This window comes from Lethenteron reissneri, chromosome 65 (assembly GCF_015708825.2).
Source record: "Lethenteron reissneri isolate LAM-NWPU_2019-01 chromosome 65, ASM1570882v1, whole genome shotgun sequence".
NCBI classification, from domain to species: domain Eukaryota; kingdom Metazoa; phylum Chordata; class Hyperoartia; order Petromyzontiformes; family Petromyzontidae; genus Lethenteron; species Lethenteron reissneri.
In genome coordinates, this window is record NC_083843.1 from 8,109,062 (window position 1) to 8,130,177 (window position 21,116).

At 53.3% G+C, this 21,116-nt stretch overlaps 1 protein-coding gene across 1 annotated transcript in view; it reads left to right on the forward strand.

Annotated features, from left to right (window-relative positions):
* LOC133359496 (E3 ubiquitin-protein ligase TRIM7-like) overlaps positions 1-21,116 on the forward strand; it is a 34,828-nt gene that overhangs the window by 9,892 nt on the left and 3,820 nt on the right. The window contains exons 3-5 of the mRNA XM_061577911.1: positions 12,843-13,076; positions 13,942-13,964; positions 14,257-14,360. Of these exons, the coding sequence (XP_061433895.1) occupies positions 12,843-13,076; positions 13,942-13,964; positions 14,257-14,360 (361 nt within the window). The remainder of the gene's footprint in view (positions 1-12,842; positions 13,077-13,941; positions 13,965-14,256; positions 14,361-21,116) is intronic.

Sequence of the window (21,116 nt, forward strand, 5' to 3'; positions counted from 1 at the left end):
CTCATTTCATCTTTAGTGCAGTCATTGTCCCATGTCAGTAGACGGCCCAAGGAATACAAATTCCTTTACATTCACAATTTTGCAGCTTTCTCTTATCACCTTTTTCTCAATGTACTCCCTTCCGAACACCATTGTCTTTGTCTTTTCCACGTTAATCCTCAGTCCTGCATCCTATCCTAACTTATTGAGCGTATGAACACTTTGCTGCAGTACTATGCAGTTTTTTTTCCATCGGATCTATGTCATCCGCGAATCTTTATTGTCTCCTTGCACATATATATCCTGTGCAATTGTCCTGAATGGCACCTATCACTCTTTCTAAGTGTAGTGTCATATATCTCTTCTTCCTTCTTGTTGGAGGCTTGTGTGTGTGTGTGTGCAGGTGGCGTGCGTCGCACACACTCAGTCGGAAACGAGGTAGTTGCAGGAGGCACCGTCCTCCCCCTCTCTCTCACGACCATGCTACCATACGACCTGGTCTAGACATGACCCAGCCGCATTGTACCGATGGCATCGATCGAGACAGCCAACTACTGTCCGGCCGCGCAATGCCCAGGTGAAGGCGGTAGCGACAAAGGCGACGAGGAAGAGACGAGTCCACTCCCAGAACCGGCAGCCTGCAGCTCTCGCTCTCTGCTGCTTATATTTTCCTCAGCGCGGCATGGCGCCGCCATAGCCACGCCTCTCTTCTCGAACCCACCAGAGGGTTCTAGGAGCTTTCCCACGAGGTCTACCGTGTCCCATACCCCAGTTCCTCCACCCTACCGGCACACACGCATATATGCTCAACGGCGTGTGTGCTAACGGCCCACCTACAGTTGCAGCTGCTGTACAAGAGCCAGCACTATGTCACTCTACTATTAGAGATAAAGGGGATATAGCAACACCAGTTGCGTCAACAGGAATTCCAGCAAAACTATTAGCTGGAGGCTGATCTGCTCATTCAGTCTCTAAAATCCCTATGAAAATAATTGCAATATTGACTTGCAATATGAAGCCAAAGACGAAGCCACAAATATATTCCAATCGAAACTAATTGTCTGGGATGAAGCACACACAAATGCCAGGCTCTTGACAGATTATTGGGTGATGTAAATGTAAACAATTTGCAAGCAAGTCCTACTGGTTACTTTACGTGGTTCACGGCCTCTTACTGTTGCAAATTGTATAAAGAAGCATCGTTTCTAGGGAGAATTACAGGTTCTGAATCTGAAACAGAATTTGCGAGCTCTGGAAAATGAAAAGGAACTTGTGGAATATCTCCTGAACGTTGTTGATGGAAAAACAGACAATGCAGCAACATTACTCTCACACTGCTATCCAGAAAATCAAGATACAATTGTGCAACTATACGGTGACATTTACTTTTCTATGATTACTCCTGAACAGCTTAAATGAAGCTCAATACTGAGTGTTACAAACGCAGACTTTTTTTTATCTCAACAATGGAGCGGAGTGCTTTTCAAGTGCGTGGATACTATTGTGAGTGATGATACTGCTGATCAACGTGCACTCCCGGAAGAATTGTTAAAGTCTTCCTCCAACCGGAATGCCTCCTCATAAACTGAAACTTAAAGTAGGAGCCGTTATCATGCTCCTTAAAAACCTAATGTCATTGTGAGGACTACTTAATGGTACAAGACTTACTCTTACTCAAATACAAACTTACATAATCGAAGCAAAAATGATCGGTGGAGCAACCTCCGACATTGTACTTATTCCAAGAATCCCACTCATTCCATTAGACACAAATGTAACATTCAGTGTCAAATGCTAACAATTCCCCATACTTTTTCAATGACAATCAATAAGTCACAAGGTCAAACGTTTGATAAAAAATGCATTTAATTACCTAAGTCTGTTTTAAGCCAAGGACAATTATATCTAGCTCGATCAAGAGTCATATCGTATGATTCACTTCATCTAGTGTCGGAAAAGAACCCAGAATATGGCAATTGTATATTTAGATCAATCTTTGTTGAAAAATATGATTAGCAAAAATGCGTGAATGTTTCATTAAGATCTGCTAGATCGGTGAATGTTTCACCGGGTACAGCTAGTATCGGATAAAGCCCTTACGAGGAAATGTATCCACCCCCAATCATTCGCTCAGCCAATGAGAGCGACGCATGCTGAGCCAATCAGACCCCACCCCCCGTGATTCGATTATCACGATTTTTAGTAAAAAAAAAAAATCGATTTAGTTATTTTAAATGTTAGCAAGGTGAGAACTCACTCGACCAGGATAGAGTTCCAGGCTCCATCTAAAAGACACCTCACCACAGAAATGTAGAACTGAGGGCACCGCTAAGTTCACGGAGGTCCTGGAGCTCTTCTCTGAGAATGACCCCAGACTGGGAGCGCAGCAGCTGCTCCACCCTCTTCTCCCACTGCTGCCATGGTAGCAGGAGTACAGTATTATGCACAGCATGTCATACTTCATGAGGTTATTATAATTATTTTTGATTCATTAAATAATGTTTACCATCTGTATTATTTGTGCTTTTACCGATACCCCAATGAAGCCCTCATATATTGGACATCCAAAAGCAATAACGCTGACGGGAACACATCCCCATATATACAACAGTATAATTACCCATTTTAGCGCTGATTCGATAAGCACTCACTTCTTCAGGAAGCATACTGAGCGCTTAGCGAGGTCTGCCAGTACTGATAAAATAATTCAATCCCAAAAGGCCATGGGGCAAATAGATTGCGTACAAAATACTTTCATTGATGATGTGCAGAGACAAATCTATACAGAAGGTGAATCATGTGCTCATCTGTTTTGGTAAATAATTTACAGATGTCGATTTAAAGCTTCGTGACTGCAGGGAATCATCTTCTTGGTTCTTTCGGTAAAGTCACGTAGAATGTAAACAATAAAAATAATAAAATAAAACATAATAAAATAATTCTCACGACGTTTCGGCTACAACGCAAGCAGCCATCTTCAGGTGAAGAATTAAACACTGCCAAGCTTGGAGCGTATATATAAGCTGGGTTGGAGGTGGAAGAAGAGCGCCTTGACAAAAGAATTTGCATTTAGCATATTTATGGGAAATGCGTAGGAGGTGGGTGGGGGGGGGGTTTCAAAGTCATATTATGCCCATGCATTATGCAGGATTAGCAGCATCAAAGGGAGGGGGTTGGGGGTAGCATTAACAAAGGGAGGGAATGTTAATAGTATGTAGAAGCAACGAAACATGTCAATGGGAGAGCGGTGGCGGGAGACCCGCAGCGGAGCAAATAATCCATTCCCTGTGGAGAACACAAGATACACAGTCAATGCCAGTGAGTGGACTGTGGTCTGAAAGTCACCGCAAATGTGAACAACAATCAGTTAAGATCCGAAATGGTTTATTACATCCTTCCAATGATTGCTGAGCCAGAATCCATATTCTCGGTTGAAATTGTCTCTGTGTTTGTATATGTGGATCGCCTCATGAACGAATCTCTCATGGTAGCCAGATGGCTTGCAGAGAATCTCTGTCTTGGAGAAGTCAATGTCATGTGAGCCCACTGAATTGTAACAGTGATCTGCCACGGCAGAAGTGTTTGTCCTACCGTGTTTCAAGTCTGCTTTATGTTCACGTATGCGGTCCGAGACATGTCGTTTGATTTTTCCAATGTAACTGCTACTACAGAGGCAACTTAGTTTGTAGACGCCAGGGTACTGTATGTCTGGAACCACATCTTTTACAGACGGGACCAGATCACGGATTTTATGTACTGTGTTAAATCGGACCTGGATCTTGTGTTTTATCAGGATTTTGGAGATCTTTTTTGTGACCCCAGCACTGTAGGGTAAGGTGATGGTCTTGAAAGGCTGCTCAACATTATCCTTCTTGATGGTTGGAGTGATGGCTTTGCGGATTGTGTAGTGGGAGATGACACTTTTGTCATCTGGCCACATGGCTGGCCTGCTCTAGACCAATATCTCGACCACATCAATTCCATACACCCAGCCATCAGATACACCATGGAAGTCGAAAAAGATGGCAAGCTACCCTTTTTGGATGTCCTAATTAAAAGGAGACCTGATGGTTCAATGAGCCACTCTGTCTACAGGAAATCCACCCATAGGGATGCTTACCTAAAACCGGATTCCCACCACCATCCATCCCAGAAGAATTCCCTCATCAAGACTCTATACCATAGAGCCCAATGCATCTCCGACCAGGAACACATTGCCAGTGAACTCAAACACGTACACCAAGTTCTTAAGGCTAATGGTTACTCCGACTACACAATCCGCAAAGCCATCACTCCAACCATCAAGAAGGATCCTGTTGAGGAGCCTTTCAAAACCATCACCTTACCCTACATTGCTGGGGTCACAAAAAAAGATCTCCAAAATCTTGATAAAACACAAGATCCAGGTCCGATTCAACACAGAACATAAAATCCGTGATTTGGGCCCGTCTGTAAAAGATGTGGTTCCGGACATACAGTACCCTTGCGTCTACAAATTGAGTTGCCTCTGTGGTAGCAGTTACATTGGAGAAACCAAGCGACATGTTTCGGACCGCATCCGTGAACATAAAGCAGACTTGAAACACGGTAGGACAAACACTTCTGCCGTGGCAGATCACTGTTACAATTCAGTGGGCTCACATGACATTGACTTCTCCAAGACAGAGGTTCTCTGCAAGCCATCTGGCTACTATGAGAGATTCGTTCATGAGGCGATCCACATATACAAACACAGAGACAATTTCAACAGAGAAGATGGATTCTGGCTCAGCAATCATTGGAAGGACGTAATACACCATTTCGGATCTTAACTGATTGTTGTTCACATTTACGGTGACTTTCAGACCGCAGTCCACTCACTGACATTGACTGTGTATCTTGTGTTCTCCACTCGGAAGGGATTATTTGCTCCGCTGCGGGTCTCCTACCACCGCTCTCCCATTGACATGTTTCGTTGCTTCTACATACTATTAACATTCCCTCCCTTTGTTAATGCTACCCCCTACCCCCTCCCTTTGATACTGTCAATCCTGCATAATGCATGGGCATAATATGACTTTGAAACCCCCCCGCCCACCTCCTACGCATTTCCCATAAATATGCTACATTTCTCTTGATATGCAAATTATTTTGTCAAGGCGCTCTTCTTCCACCTCCAACCCAGCTTATATATACGCTCCAAGCTTGGCAGTGTTTAATTCTTCACCTGAAGACGGCTGCTTGCGTTGTAGCCGAAACGTCGTGAGAATTATTTTATTATGTTTTATTTTATTATTTTTATTGTTTCCATTCTACGTGACTTTACCGAAAGAACCAAGAAGAATTTACAGATGCTCACCAATACACTTCTGGACGAAAGTTCCGCAACATCATGTTGATCATTGCAGCTAGTTGGCCATACTTAGTCGCGTGGGTCAGTGCAGGTTGGTGAAGGTAGAGTCAAGCACTGGTTCATATCTCAATCATTACGCAGCCCTCTAATCGTGTTGGTGGCTGGGAAGGGAGCCTAGCCTCGGCTGAGAGGCAAGGACACTCCAGTAATGCGGAGTAATATCAGCAGCATGGAAGGATGCGTCGCAAAACCTAGTTTTAATATATAGTAATTTTTGAGAGAACAGGGAGGTACTTTTTTGATTTGAAGCTTTAGTGACGGCAGAAATCCATACTCTTTGGTTATTTCGGTAAAGTCACGTAGGGAGGTACTTATTGAGGTTGCAACTGGGAATTTGTGGAGTTCGGAGGTCCTTACATACTTGACGGATTTGTTTAAAAGGAATCTTAGTGTAGGGGTGTTAAAGAGAGGGCCCGTTATGCATGGCAGTCTATGGGAAACAAACACAGTGGGCGGGGCTACGTGTGTGCACGGGGAGATGCCCTCTGCGACGTCCGAGCCAGACACCCTGGGGGGGGGCTGGTTCGGCGTTATGATCCCCCGGGGCCCCACCCCTCAAGGAGGGGTTGGGTATAAAAGGGGACGTTATAGGGGCTCGAGTCAGTTATGTTAAAAGCTAACCAGAGAAGACTGAAGACGTCTTAGATAGAGCCCTGGACTCCCCTCGTTCGATGTCCTTATCAGGGCCGAACAGGACTGAGCCAGCGGCGTGGTCCCGAGAGCCAGAGCCGGTGCTCTTCTAAGAGCTGGTCTGGGACTCCGGGTACCGGGCTCGACTTACCAGTGTCGGGCCAAATAGCCTCCCCTAGCCCATTAGTGGAGGACTAAGAGGCAGGCTAGGAGTAGCTAGGACGTGTATCCTTAGCTAGTCGGGTGAGGGGGCCGATACCCCCTCCAGTGCTGTATGCCACGAACGTGCTGTGTAAAATAAACATACGTGTGCCTCAACCTCGGCGTCAAGTGTCTTCACCGGTACTTCAACTGGTTGCGGCTGGCTCACGGGAGGCTGGCGGAGCTGCTGTATGCCGCTGCCGCCACGCTGGAGACCATCACGCGGCTGGGGGCCGGTGATTCAACACGGGGCGAGGCGGGCCAACGACCAGGGCGCCTTCCCGCCATTTCGGAGCAGTCCGAGTTTGAAACTCCCGCCATCGACGCTGCAGCTGTTCGGGGCGTGGCCAGCCTACACATCCGCTCCGACATCGCCGTCGCTGAAGCTGCGACGTCATCACAACCGCGACAGGCGATCCCATCGGCCGCTCGCACCGACGCACAGCCGAGTGGAGGTGACATCTGCCCGCGGGAATCTACAACGACCGCTGCGCTCCATCAGAGGCTGCCCCCGCTGAAGGAGTTCGTCGGCGCGGAGGGGGACTGGGCCGGTTTTCGCAGACGTTTCCTCGCCCATCAGGAGATGGCGAAGTGGTCCGATGAGGAGGCTCTCTGCGCGCTGCCGGCGCTCCTCGACGGCGACGCGCTCGCCGCCCTCACGTCGGCGCCAAGAGAGAGGCGGGCTACGTTACCGATGGCGCTGCAGCTGCTGGGAGGGGTCTATGGACCATCGGCTGAATGCAGACAGCAATTCCACGACCGCAAGCGGGGTGAGAAGGAGTCACCCCTGGCGTATCGAACGAGCCTCCTGGCGATGGCTAAGTCGGCCTTCCCCCGTATGGACGACGACGGCATCGACGCTATGGTGACGGAGAAAATACTCCTCCTGGCTGACGACCTTGACATCGCTGTGGTCGCGCAGGAGGACGCAGAGATGACATCGCTCCAGGCGGCAAGGCTCCTCCACGCCAACCTCCTGTCGCTCCGGCGAAAAGCCAGCAGGGCATCGGCGGGGCGTGCAGTGGCTGCAGCCACCCTTCCGACGGAGGAACTCTACGCCGTCGACCACCGACGGCAACAGGCGACGGGAGCACGGCCGGGCCAGGACGGGTCGGGCCGTTCCGGCCATCCGTCACCTCCGACGCCGCTCCCGCGGTGTTTTAACTGCGGCGTCCGGGGCCACGTCACCTCGGGGTGCCGCTCTCCTCGTCAGCGCGGGACGACACCTCAACGGGACGACGGGCCTCATCTCAAGCTCCACCATCATAAACCGGCGAGTCGCGGCACCCCACACGTTTGGCCCACACACACACCCGTCACGCACGCAAACACCGCAACGAGAGGGGGGCCGGTATCGCGCACCATCGCACCATCACGCACCACCCCGGGTACTCATATCGAACCCGGCCAGTGGTCCGTGCTGGTCGATCGTGTGGTAGCCGCATCGTCGGGGTCGTCGGCCGTTGTGGGGTACATCGACGGGGTTGAAGTGCGCATCCTGGTCGATACGGGAGCATCGGCGACTATTATTTCGGAATTGATTTACAATATTCTCCCTGTCCGGAGTCGTCCTTTGATGCCTGTTAACATACCATTCTATGCGGCTAACGGGGGCTCACTTGGCATCATCGGACAAATTCGTGCCCAAATTTGTATTGGGGAAATTAAATTGTCTGGGCCGATTTTTGTTTCCTCCTCGCTGGCGGTTCCGTGCCTGCTGGGGACGGACTTCCTGGCCAAAATGCCGATTAGGATATTGATCGACCAGGGATGTATAGAGCTTCCGTCGGGCAGACGCATGGCGTTTCTGCCATCACCGGCTGCGACTCGGACGGCGTGCGCGACGGTGCCGGCGTTCGTAGAGAGAACGGTGTGCGTCCCTCCGGGGGCGCAAATGTTGATACCTTTGAAACTTCGGCGGCCCTTCGCTAAGGGTATTGGGGCCCAAGGGGTTCTGTTGGGGCCGTCTAGGGCCGGGGTTAGTGGACCTCATTTACTTCCGGCCCAGACCATAGTAAGAGGGGACGGTGAACCCTTCATCGCGGTCCTCAATGTGGGCTCGCAGACGGTGGTGGTCCCACAGGGGACCGTGCTTGCTCACGCAACGCCGGTGCCTTGTGAGGAACCCGTCGTAAATCACGCCAGCACTGTCCCTGCGTCGCGACCACATTCGGACAGCGATGAAGGGTGGCTCGAGGCGCTTTGTGCGGGATCGACGGACCTGTCAGATTCAGAGCGTCAACAACTTAAAACACTACTGCGGGAATTTTCCGACGTTTTTAGCCGGAATAAATACGATTTGGGTTGTACTCACCTGCTGCGTCACCATATTGACACGGGTGACAGCGCGCCAATTCGACAAAATCCGTTTCGGTTGAGTCCCGCCGAAAAGGACCATGTCAAATCGGCTGTTGATGACATGTTAGCCGCCGACATCATTTCTCCTTCCACCAGCCCTTGGGGAGCGCCGATCGTCCTGGTTAAAAAGCAGGACGGTTCGTTGCGGTTTTGCGTTGACTTCCGGCGTCTTAACAAAATTTCGGTTGCCGACGCATACCCGCTCCCTCGGATGGATGAATCGCTGGACGCCTTGGCGGGAGCGCGATTCTTTTCCACACTAGATTTACTTTCGGGATTCTGGCAGCTTCCTCTGGACGATGATTCTAAGCCTAAAACTGCTTTCCGTACACCGCACGGCCTGTTCCAATTCAACCGGTTGCCGATGGGCTTACACTCAGCGCCGGCAACTTTCCAGCGTTTGATGGAATTGGTTTTGGCTGGATTGCAATGGGAGTCGTGCCTCATTTATTTGGATGACGTTATCGTCTTTAGTAAAACTTTTGACGAACATCTCCAGAGGTTGCGGGCGGTTTTCCTAAAGATGCGGGCTGCTAATTTGAAATTCAAGCCCCAAAAATGCCATTTGTTGCGCGATTCGGTGCGTTATTTGGGGCACATCGTGGGACGCTCAGGTATTGCTACCGATCCCGCCAAAACGCAGTGTGTCAGCTCCTGGCCGACTCCCACCTCGGTGGGAGAGGTCAGGAGTTTCATTGGGTTTGCGTCGTATTATCGACGGTTTGTTGCTGATTTTGCGACAATTGCAAAACCCCTGCACGCTTTAACATCTAAAGGGGTTCGGTTCCACTGGGGTCAAGAGGAGGAGGCTGCTTTCTGCTCCCTTCGGGACGCCCTGGTAAAAGCCCCTCCCTTGATCTACCCAGATTTTTCTAAGCCCTTTTTGCTCGACACCGATACGAGCAACACGGGTATTGGGGGTGTGCTTTCCCAGGTGGTTGATGGCGTGGAACGGGTGGTCGCGTACGGTAGTCGGGTGTTGTCTCCTGCGGAGCAAAGATATTGTGTCACCCGTAGGGAGCTGTTGGCAATTGTTTACTTCATCCAACAGTATCGCCCATATCTGTACGGTCGGCATTTCACCGTCCGCACATATCATGCGGCACTACAGTATGCCCTGCGAGTTCAACAACCATCGGGACAGTTGTCTCGATGGTTGGAGGTTCTCCAGGACTTTGATTTTGAAACCACCTACCGTAAGGGCGTTCGCCATACCAACGCGGACGCTCTGTCGCGCATGCCAACCACCTCGGAATGTGCATGCCTCCTGGGGTCGGGACGTTGCAGGCCTTCAGGGGACGCATCGGTTCCGATCTTGGCAGCCACCGACGACGACGAACCCCTGCCTAATAATTCGATCGAACAACAGGGAAGAGATTCCCTGTTGGGGTTGCCCGTCACTGAGTGGGGGCGCCTCCAAATGGAGGATACCTCCCTCCTCGGGTGGCGTCGTCGCATCGGGGGTGCTGGGCGGGTGAAAGGTGATTCAGATGCATGGGAAATGGTGCAAGGTCTGCTGATGCATTGGGACGGCAAATCCCAGCGACATCGGCTGGTGGTCCCCTCTGAGTTGCGAGGCAAGGTGGTGTGGGCCGCGCATGAGCGCCTATTACACCTGGGGACCCAAAAGACTCTTGCACTGCTACAACTTGATTTTTTTTGGCCTGGTATGACGAGGGATGTTGGGGATCTATTGGGATCATGCCCTCGGTGTGCGCAACGGAAACCGCCGGCGCGGGAGTCTAACCCGCCCTTGCAATCGATCAAGGTATCCAGAATAAATGAGCTTGTCGCGCTGGACATTTTGGGCCCATTTCCCGCCACCCCCAGGGGCAATAGGTATTTGTTGACAGGTGTCGAGTATTTTACGCGCTGGCCCATGGCCTGGCCCCTTGCCAACCAGTCGGCAGCAGCCATCGTGGAGGCCTTTGTTCAGGGATACGTCCTGGACAAAGGTGCTCCGAAGCGGCTGCTGACCGACCAGGGCAGAAATTTTTCCAGTAAATTACTTAAACAAGTCTGTGACCTCTTAGGCACGAAGAAAATTCGTACCTCCCCGTATCACCCGCAGACTGACGGAATGGTCGAGCGCCTGCATCGCACCATTTCGTCAATGATGTCACAGCAGGTCTCAGATTCGCAGACTGACTGGGACCTGCATATTCAAGGGGTCTTGGCGGCATACCGGATGGCACCCCATGCAGCTACGGGATTTTCCCCCTTTTACCTCATGTACGGTCGCGAACCCGACCCGCTTGTTCGCGCCCAGCTGCAGATCCCCGACCCGCAAGGAAAAACTAAATTGGCTGACCACGTCAAATTTAATCTGGCCAAATTAACAGAGGCGCGGGATGCTGCTATGTTGAACTCGGACCTCCGTCAAAAGGCGAATGAGCGCCTCAGGCTGGGTCGGGCGCACGTGATACAGTGGAAGCCGGGGGACAAGGCATGGTTGCACTGTCCCCAAGTGCCCCTGGCTACCTCCCCTAAGCTAGTGCGGCCGTGGCGGGGCCCTGTGGAGGTGGTCGAAATTTTGCGACCACAGTGCGTGCGCATTAAATGGGGGAAGCGGCGTTGGTTCGTGCACCCCTCTAGGTTAAAACCCTTCGTTGCGGTACACAAACCCACTTCACACATGCGTGGCCAAACGTGTGGGGGGTCGACCGACTCACTGGGTCCGTCTCCGCCGTTCTCACCTAATGCCTTGCCGGCCGTGCCACCTCCAGGTGCATCAAGACTGACGGGCTCACGCCCGACCACCCCTTCTGGGATACCAACGGTCACGCGCCATCGGAGGAGGTCTCACTCCGGGACGGACAATTACCACCTGACGGTCCGCCACCCGGGGTTACCCCGTGTGAGGGGCCCGCTGCAAGGACGCGCGCAAAAATGCGCAGACTGTTGTGAGGCCGGAAGATGTGTATATAGGTTGTGTTCATTGTGTGTTGTGTGGGGGGTGTGTTCCCTGCCCATTGAAATGTACATACGTTGGGTTCACCTGGTGTTGTGTGTATGGTGGGTTCCCTGCAAATTGTATATAGGTTGTTTTTTTTACGGAATTCGTATTTATTCAAGGGGGGGGGGGGGGGTGCGTCGGGTTGTTTTCTCTTCTTGCTGTTGCATTTTGTTGTGTTCTTGTTGCCGTTCTTGTTATTGTTGAAAATTAGTGAGGCACACGCGCGGTTACGGTATAAATTCATTTTTATTGTCATTTTGTATGTTGGCAGCCGGGACGGCTGCGAGCTATGCGGGGGGGGGGGGGGGGGGGGGTGATGTAGGGGTGTTAAAGAGAGGGCCCGTTATGCATGGCAGTCTATGGGAAACAAACACAGTGGGCGGGGCTACGTGTGTGCACGGGGAGATGCCCTCTGCGACGTCCGAGCCAGACACCCTGGGGGGGGGCTGGTTCGGCGTTATGATCCCCCGGGGCCCCACCCCTCAAGGAGGGGTTGGGTATAAAAGGGGACGTTATAGGGGCTCGAGTCAGTTATGTTAAAAGCTAACCAGAGAAGACTGAAGACGTCTTAGATAGAGCCCTGGACTCCCCTCGTTCGATGTCCTTATCAGGGCCGAACAGGACTGAGCCAGCGGCGTGGTCCCGAGAGCCAGAGCCGGTGCTCTTCTAAGAGCTGGTCTGGGACTCCGGGTACCGGGCCCGACTTACCAGTGTCGGGCCAAATAGCCTCCCCTAGCCCATTAGTGGAGGACTAAGAGGCAGGCTAGGAGTAGCTAGGACGTGTATCCTTAGCTAGTCGGGTGAGGGGGCCGATACCCCCTCCAGTGCTGTATGCCACGAACGTGCTGTGTAAAATAAACATACGTGTGCCTCAACCTCGGCGTCAAGTGTCTTCACCGGTACTTCATTAGGATGAAAACAGCCCAGTGGTGGTCTCTAAACATATCCAGGGGGGATGAATTGGAGGTGATACAGAGGTTGCAATAATATGTTGATATGGAGGCATCAAGGTCAAAGTGGGCAGCCAGGTGGTATAATGGAACTAAAGAGGCGAGGCGGTCAATGATTTCACAGTAGTCAAAGATGGGGAGAATGGCGGCTTGGACTATATCAAGATGGAGCCGAGGTGAGACAATGTGTTTATTTATATAGAGGATTTTGTTTATTAATCTTACTGGCGATATGGACATATTCAATGGGATGTGAGTCCAAAGACATAACGTTGAGGCAGGAAAAAATAGGTTTGGAGTAACCGGAAAACAATGTGACTTTGGTCTTAACAGCATGGAATATGAATTTATAGAATCCATCGCATGCCCCTTGCAGGATTCCATGGTCCAGACCAAGGCTCGCATCTCAGGCGAGTTCACCCACATGAGGGTGATGCTGGATGAGAATGAGAGGGCGGCTCTGGATCGCGTGGACGTGAAGGGGCGCGAGCTGCTGTCCCGGATCGAGGAGAACATCGCTCATTATGAGCACGAGATCAGCGAGCTCCAGGCAGCAGCCACGCGCCTGCGCACTCTGCAGGAGGAGAGGGACTCGCTCACGTTCCTGCAGGTAGAGCACTCACGGAGCCAGGGCGAGTGCCCCAGTTCGCGTGTTCATTGCATTTGTAAACGTGGCACATGCGTTGCAATACAAAACCCAAGCTAACGCCACTTACTGTACATTGTCAATATAATATATAGCCCATGGGTTCTGAAAGCAAATGTAGAGTCAAGTTCACCAACTTGGATTTGTATATTGTAATACAAATATAAACTATGGCTGAATTTCAAAATAAATAAAAAACGATTAACACACAAATCCCTCGAGTTAATTGGTTGGTAATATATGCAGACATTTGCATTACAAATTGTAACCGCATCATCCTGTAATATACATCAGATTGAGGCCACTTGACACTACATTGAAATGATACATTTAACCAAATGTATACCAACCATTAGTAATGCTGAAAACGCAAAGGCTTTTAACATCAGGAAAGCCAGAAGCAATTATATTTCAGCACTGACTGCTGATTAGTCTTCGAAAATTGAAACCAATCCCGAGATTGCCTGCCTCAACAAATGTTCACCCTGCTAAAACTATGAACTCTGGTAACGTAACGCTCTGGGTGTAATTCACTCTAGCAGTGGATCATTATTTAGAATGTTGGTTCACAAACACTGCAACTCGATGTCAAGTGCCACGGACGCCTCTTGCCATAATATCGGACACCGAGTGGCAACAATTTTGGAGGCCACACCTTACTAATGAGAATAATTGAGTCCTAATGCATCCATGGCTTTGTCTTGATTACAACCAACAACACTAGGACACGCGAATGGCTGAATGCAGCCTCATCGCGTCTACCAATCACCATGTGGTTAACGTGGCTCGAGGTGAACTGACTTACGCCCCCTTTGTCTGACTCCTGCAGGTTCACCTGAAAGAGACAAACCGGTATGGACTCATGAACTTGCACAGATTAACACACGGGGTGACGCCTTGTGTGGAACATGGGCTGAGTAATTATGATGATGTGCGATGATGATGTGTGATGATGCTGTGTTATGTTGTGTGATGTGTGGCATGATGCTGTGATGCTATGCGCGATGTTGCCGTTTGTGATGCCGTGTGTGATGATGGCGTGTGATGATCATGTGTGTGGTGATGATGTTGTGTGTGATGATGTGTAGTATGATGCTGTGTAAGACACGGGCTATGTGAGTCACTGCTGGTTCTGGTCTCACAGGAGAGATGCTCAGAAGGGAGATCCACCCTCATCTCCCTGCAAAGAAGACATCGCCATGATCAGCGCCCTGCAGGGAGCTGTGGTCAACCTTCTGATGTTCATGTGTGAGTTCCACGAACTCTTGCCAAGTGGGCATGTGTGCTATTGTGCATGTGTAGGGGTGATACGCGCTGGCAGTAGGGATCGTGGGGCAGCGCGTGGTGATTGGCTGTGTAGTGGTGACGCGCGCTGAGAGTGATGGATCGTGTGGCAGCGCGTGGTGATTGGTTGTGTGCGCTGACACAAGCTGGGAAAAGGGATCGTGTGGCAGCACGTGGGGATTGGTCAACTAGGGTGGTGCTCACATCGACGTCCACATAGGCTCTGTCTCCCCGGGAGCGGAGGACTATAAAAGGCGATGCGCGCGGGCGCTCGAGGAGTTGGTGACCAGTGAAGACGGAAGACGGAGGAGGAAGAGATAGGGCCCTGAGACCCCTAGTCCCGCTGTCCTTGTAAGGGCCGGGACCCTGTGTGGCTCAGAGGCGGGACCTTGGGACCCGGGGCCGGACGTCCGTGTGAGGGCCGGGCCACGGGACCCAGTGGTCGTGACCCATACCCAAGCTGGGGTGGGTCTGTAGGTTCCCCTGGAAGCTACGGGGCTGGAGAGCCCGTGTGTGTGTAGCCGGGTTGAACGTGTAGCGTGAGCTGTAGTTGTCCACACGTGTTATTGTGGCTAAGGAAAGAGTTAATAAAGTGTGCTACCGGTCAAGTGGTCTCCCGCCGTAATTTACAATATTACAACTGGCGTCATAAGTGAAACAGTCTTCCAGCCATGGATACCAGGAAGACTCATCGGACTCACGAGCGTGACCGGGAGGAAAACCACGACGACTCGGGCCAGCAGGCATCGGGGGGAGATGAGGAGGAGATGCCGGCACCACAGGACCCCTCATGGGCGCCCAACGAGCGGCTGGGGTCTGATGCCGGACTCCGCGACGCGCACTCCCGCCTGGCAGAGCTGCTACTCGCCGCGGCGTCCATCCTAGCGGAGATCACCACGTCTGGAGGAGCGGGGACGTCGACGGACATTGAAAGGGGTCGCGTTGCAGATTCCCGCCAAAATGACTTTGCAATTCCCGCCATTTCTGCCGAGCGACCATCTATTGGCGGGAATCGCGAGCAACACGTGGCGGGGGTCCTCCAATCTCTGCCGCTCACGTCATCAGCGGCCGCTACGGGCCGCCATCAGCCACCCGCCATAGGGGCCGCCATTTTGCATGTCGACGGTGTGGCGCGGGAGAGCCACGAGGCGGAGGACGACATTATTTTCCAGCAGCGTCTTCCCGCGTTGACAGCCTTCAAGGCGGAAGGGGGCGACTGGGGCGCATTCCAGCGAAGATTTCTCGCCCATCAAGAGATGTCGGCCTGGTCCGACGCTCCGGCGCTGAGGGCACTGCCTGCCATGTTGTACGACAACGCGCTCGCGGCCTTCAGGTCCGCACCGAGATCGGCCCGCTCCATGCTCAAGGCTGCGCTGGGCCTCATGGCCAAGGTGTACGGGCCACCTTCGGCCTGCCGCCACCAATTTTACGAGCGACGGAAGGCGGACACAGAGACCGCGCTCGCCTACCGCACGGCGTTGTTGGCTCTCGCGGACGCCGCGTTCCCTCGTATGGACGAGGAGGGGCAGGACGCTATGGTTTTGGAACAACTGCTTAAGTTGGCGCAGGACCTGGGGGTCCCCATCAACACAGCCGACGAAGTCGACATATGTTCGTTGCGTGTTGCGACGAGCATCCAGGCGCACGAGGTCCTGAAGCGGAAACAAATGGTCGTCTGTGCTTCTGCCGCGGTCTCAGCTCCGGCCCCGGTGGACGCCGAGCCCCAAGTCATTCGCCCACGGGAGGAGGTGTTCGCTGCAGCACGACCAGGGGATTGGAGGTCGGGGGGTCGTTCGCCTCTGCGATCGACCCGCAAGCTGGAGCAACCGAGACCTCCGGCGTCCCTCGTCACGTGCTACAACTGTGGCCTTCGGGGCCATGTGGCGTCCGGGTGCCGCGCTCTACGTCAGCGCGCCACGGGACCTCGGCTGGACGACGACCAAGGCCCCAAGTCATCCCAACTACCCCTGGCAAGTCGCGGCACTTCACATGCTCGGCCTACATACGCGACACACATGGGCCGCCGCTTTGCGGCGGAGGAGGTGCGATTGGGGGCCGGGGATTCGGTTCGGAAAGGGTGGTTCGTACGGGGCCCGGGGGAAATTAAATGGTCTGAGTTGGGCCACAGAATAGTGGCTACGTCGGCCGGCTCGTCTGTCGTTACGGGATTTATTGACGGTATCGAGGTCAGGGTGTTGGTGGACACGGGTGCGTCGGCGACTATCATTTCCGATCTCATTTATAACATTCTCCCCGTCCAATGTCGACCTCTGCTCCCGGTGAACGTGCCATGTTACGCCGCTAATGGGGGCTCGTTGGGCATTGTCAGTCAGAGCATTTGCATAGGGGATATTAAATTGGCGGGACCTGTTTTGGTCTCCTCTTCCCTAGCGGTTCCTTGTCTGTTGGGTACAGACTTTTTGGCTAAGATGCCCATCAAAATTCTGGTTGATCAAGGTTGTATTGAGCTGCCATCGGGTCGCCGTATTTCCTTTTTGTCTAACCCTGCTGAAATACGGACGGCTTGTGCAATGATCCAAGCGCTAGCGACCCATACGGTGCACGTGCCCCCGGGTTCACAGATGTTGGTACCCCTCCGGTTGCGGAAGCCGTTGGGTGGGGAGACTGTGGGACAAGGCGTGCTTTTGGGGCCGTCGAATAGAGCTGTCGGGGGGCTGGATTTGGCGGTGGGTTAAACCTTGGTTCGGGCCGACGGCGACCCGTTCGTTATGGTTTTAAACGCTGGGTCGCGGCCAGCCGTTATTCCACAGGGCACCGTGCTTGCTCACGTGGCACGGGTCCCTGCGGAAGAGCGGCATATTGCGCATGTTGATCCCGTCCCGGCGCAGAAAATTCAATCGGGTGAGGACCTTGAATGTGTCGATTCGCTGTGTGCGGACTCCAGTGATTTGTCCAGGGTGCAATTGGGTGCGCTGCGCGCTCTGCTGATCGAATTCTCCGATGTGTTCAGCAAGCACAAATATGATATTGGGTGCACGGACCTGTTACGCCACCACATTGGAACGGGTGACGCGGCACCAGTCCGGCAGAATCCCTTTCGGCTGAGTCCTGCCGAGAAGGAACACGTTCAATCGGCCATCAATGACATGCTGACGGCCGACATCATTTCGCCCTCATCCAGTCCGTGGGGAGCACCTATCGTGCTGGTTAAGAAGCAAGACGGGTCCTTGCGTTTTTGTGTAGATTTCCGTCGCCTTAATAAAATCTCCATGGCTGACGCATATCCGCTCCCTAGGATGGATGAGTCCCTGGACGCATTATCCAGGGCGCGGTATTTTTCTACACTTGACTTACTGTCGGGATTCTGGCAGCTGCCACTCGACGATGAGTCTAAACCTAAGACCGCATTCGGGACCCCAGGGGGCCTGTTCCAGTTTAACCGCTTGCCCATGGGGCTCCATTCCGCTCCCGCGACGTTTCAGCGCCTCATGGAATTGGTTTTGTCGGGTCTGCAATGGGATACTTGCTTAATTTACTTCGACGATGTCATTGTTTTAAGTAAAACTTTCGAAGAACACCTCCAGCGATTAAGGGGGGTGTTCATGCGGATGCGATCGGCTAAGTTGAAGGTTAAGCCGGCTAAATGCCACCTTCTTCGGAAATCCGTAAGGTACTTGGGCCACATTGTCGATTCTTCGGGGATCTCCACCGATCCCGCGAAGACGAACTGTGTCAGTTCATGGCCAATGCCCACGTCGGTCTCTGAGGTCCGCAGTTTCATGGGATTTGCTTCCTACTACCGCCGATTTGTTGAGCATTTCGCCACCATTGCCAAACCCTTGCACGCTCTGACATCAAAAGGAGTCAGGTTTCGATGGGGGCCAGAGGAGGAGGCGGCGTTCTGCTCCCTCCGGGACGCCTTGGTGGGTGCCCCACCCTTATGTTACCCTGACTTTACGAGACCCTTCTTGCTGGATACGGATGCTAGTAACACAGGCATTGGGGGGGTGCTCTCACAGGTCGTTGGGGGTGTTGAACGGGTGGTCGCCTATGGTAGCAGGGTTTTATCGCCAGCGGAACAACGCTACTGCGTGACCCGTCGCGAGTTGCTGGCTATTGTTTTTTTTGTACAGCAATTTAGACCTTATCTCTATGGCCGTCATTTTACGGTCCGGACGGACCACGCGGCTCTTCAGTACGCATTAAGGGTCGCCCAACCCTCAGGCCAATTATCACGGTGGTTGGAGGTCCTCCAGGACTATCAATTTACGACCACTTACCGTAAGGGGTTGCGCCACACCAACGCGGATGCCCTGTCACGGTTGTCGCCTCGTCCCGAATGTGCGTGCTTGATGGGGTCGGCGCGCTGTAAACCGCCAGGTGCTGTGCCCGAGGGTGAGTTGGTCGCGGCCGCGAATGCGCCGTCGGTTGACGTTCCCACTACTCCTGCCGGCGGGGACTCGCTAATCTCACTGTCTCTCGTTGAGTGGGGCCGACTCCAGATGGCTGACAGCTCCCTGCTCGCGTTGCGTCGCAGGGCGGGGGGTCCCGAGGAAGGTCAAACGTGAGCTGGCTCCTGGCTGCTCAAGCAGGGCCTGCTAATGAGATGGGACAATATGTCCCGGCGGCACGCACTCGTCGTGCCTTCAGCTATGCGGGGCAAAGTTGTTCTGGCCGCACACGAACGCCTCTTGCATCTGGGTGTAAACAAAACGCTCGCTCTGCTCCAGCGTGACTATAATTGGCCGGGGATGGGGAGCGATGTGGTCAATATACTGAAGGGGTGTGTGGATTGCGCCAAACGGAAACGACCGCCCGTTGCGCCGAATCCACCGCTGCAGTCCATTCAGGTCTCGCGCACTAACAAGCTCGTTGCGCTGGATATTTTGGGGCCTTTTCCTGTCACGCCTAGGGGTAACAAGTACCTGTTGGTTGGTGTGGAATACTTTACCCGATGGCCTATGGCGTGGCCACTCGCCAACCAGTCGGCGGCGGCCGTAGCGGACGCCTTTGTCCAAGGCTACGTCTTGGACAAGGGGGCGCCCGAACGCTTGCTGACCGACCAGGGAAATAATTTTTCGAGCAAATTTCTGCAGGAGGTGTGCGACCTTTTGGGTACAAAAAAGGTGCGTACCTCCCCGTACCACCCACAGACTGACGGGATGGTGGAGCGGCTCCACGGAACTTTGACTTCCATGTTGTGCCAGCAGGTGTGCGAGGCACAGGTTGACTGGGACTTGCAGGTCCCGGGGGTCCTTGCCGTGTACAGAATGGCCCCCCATGCAGCAACGGGATTTTCCCCATTTTATCTGATGTACGGTCGGGAGGCCGATCCGCCCATGGAGACTCAGCTGGGACTTTCCGTGCCACGGCCTAATTCCAAGTTGGCCGACCATATTAAATGTAACATTGCAAAACTAGCCGAGGCACGGGAGGCCGCACGGCTTAATTCGAGGTCTCGCCAAATCGCCAAAGAGCGCTTGCGTGCACAGAAGGTGTCCGTGCACGATTGGAAACCCGGGCGATAGGGCCTGGCTGCACTACCCTCATGCACCTTTGGCTACGTCGCCTAAATTATTGAGGCCATGGCGGGGACCCGTGGAGGTCGTGCGGGTTGCTCGCCCCCAGTGTGTTCAGATAAAATGGGGAAAGCACCATTGGTACGTTCACCCCTCCCGGCTGAAACCGTTCTCGCCACCATATGGCCTTCCTTTATGTCGTGAGGACCGAGCATGTGATGTGACCGACGACCCGGGGAGGGAAATGTCTCCACCTGATCCTCGCATGTTTTCGCCTGATCCGCTCCCAGGTGTCTCGGAACTGACGGCTGCCGACGACCGGCGACCGGATCCCCGCGGCACGGACGGTTCTTCCAGACCCAAACCGTGCCTTCCTGGGCTGCCGGAGCCACCGGACGGTCGACAGCATCCCGTCCCGTACGACGGACCGGCCAGGCGGACTCGCGCTAGGTCGCGCAACTTTTCCTGACCCAATAAATGAGGTGGAGGTGCGGGACGAGTCGGCCGGATCGTCTCGTCATGGCGTTCCCCGTCCGTTCGACCACTCTATCGTTCCGTTCAAGGAGCAAGCGGGAGGGGGATCGGGAGTCGAGGAGACACTGGACACGTCGGTTTTTTTCAAAATAACTTTTATTGTGTTGCTCGTCGGTTTGTATATAGGTCGTTGTGGTTACTGGTTAACGTTGTGTTGTGTTGTTGTGTTGCGTTGTGGTTATGTTACGGGGCACACTTGGGGAGTGGGGTTTTTTGTTTTGTTTTAGCAGCCGGGCCGGCTGCGAGCTATGTGGGAGGGGGTGATGTAGGGGTGATACGCGCTGGCAGTAGGGATCGTGGGGCAGCGCGTGGTGATTGGCTGTGTAGTGGTGACGCGCGCTGACAGTGATGGATCGTGTGGCAGCGCGTGGTGATTGGTTGTGTGCGTTGACACAAGCTGGGAAAAGAGATCGTGTGGCAGCGCGTGGGGATTGGTCAACTAGGGTGGTGCTCACATCGACGTCCACATAGGCTCCGTCTCCCCGGGAGCGGAGGACTATAAAAGGCGATGCGCGCGGGTTACCAGTGAAGACGGAAGACGGAGGAGGAAGAGATAGGGCCCTGAGACCCCTAGTCCCGCTGTCCTTGTAAGGGCCGGGACCCTGTGTGGCTCAGAGGCGGGACCTTGGGACCCGGGGCCAGACGTCCGTGTGAGGGCCGGGCCACGGGACCCAGTGGTCGTGACCCATACCCAAGCTGGGGTGGG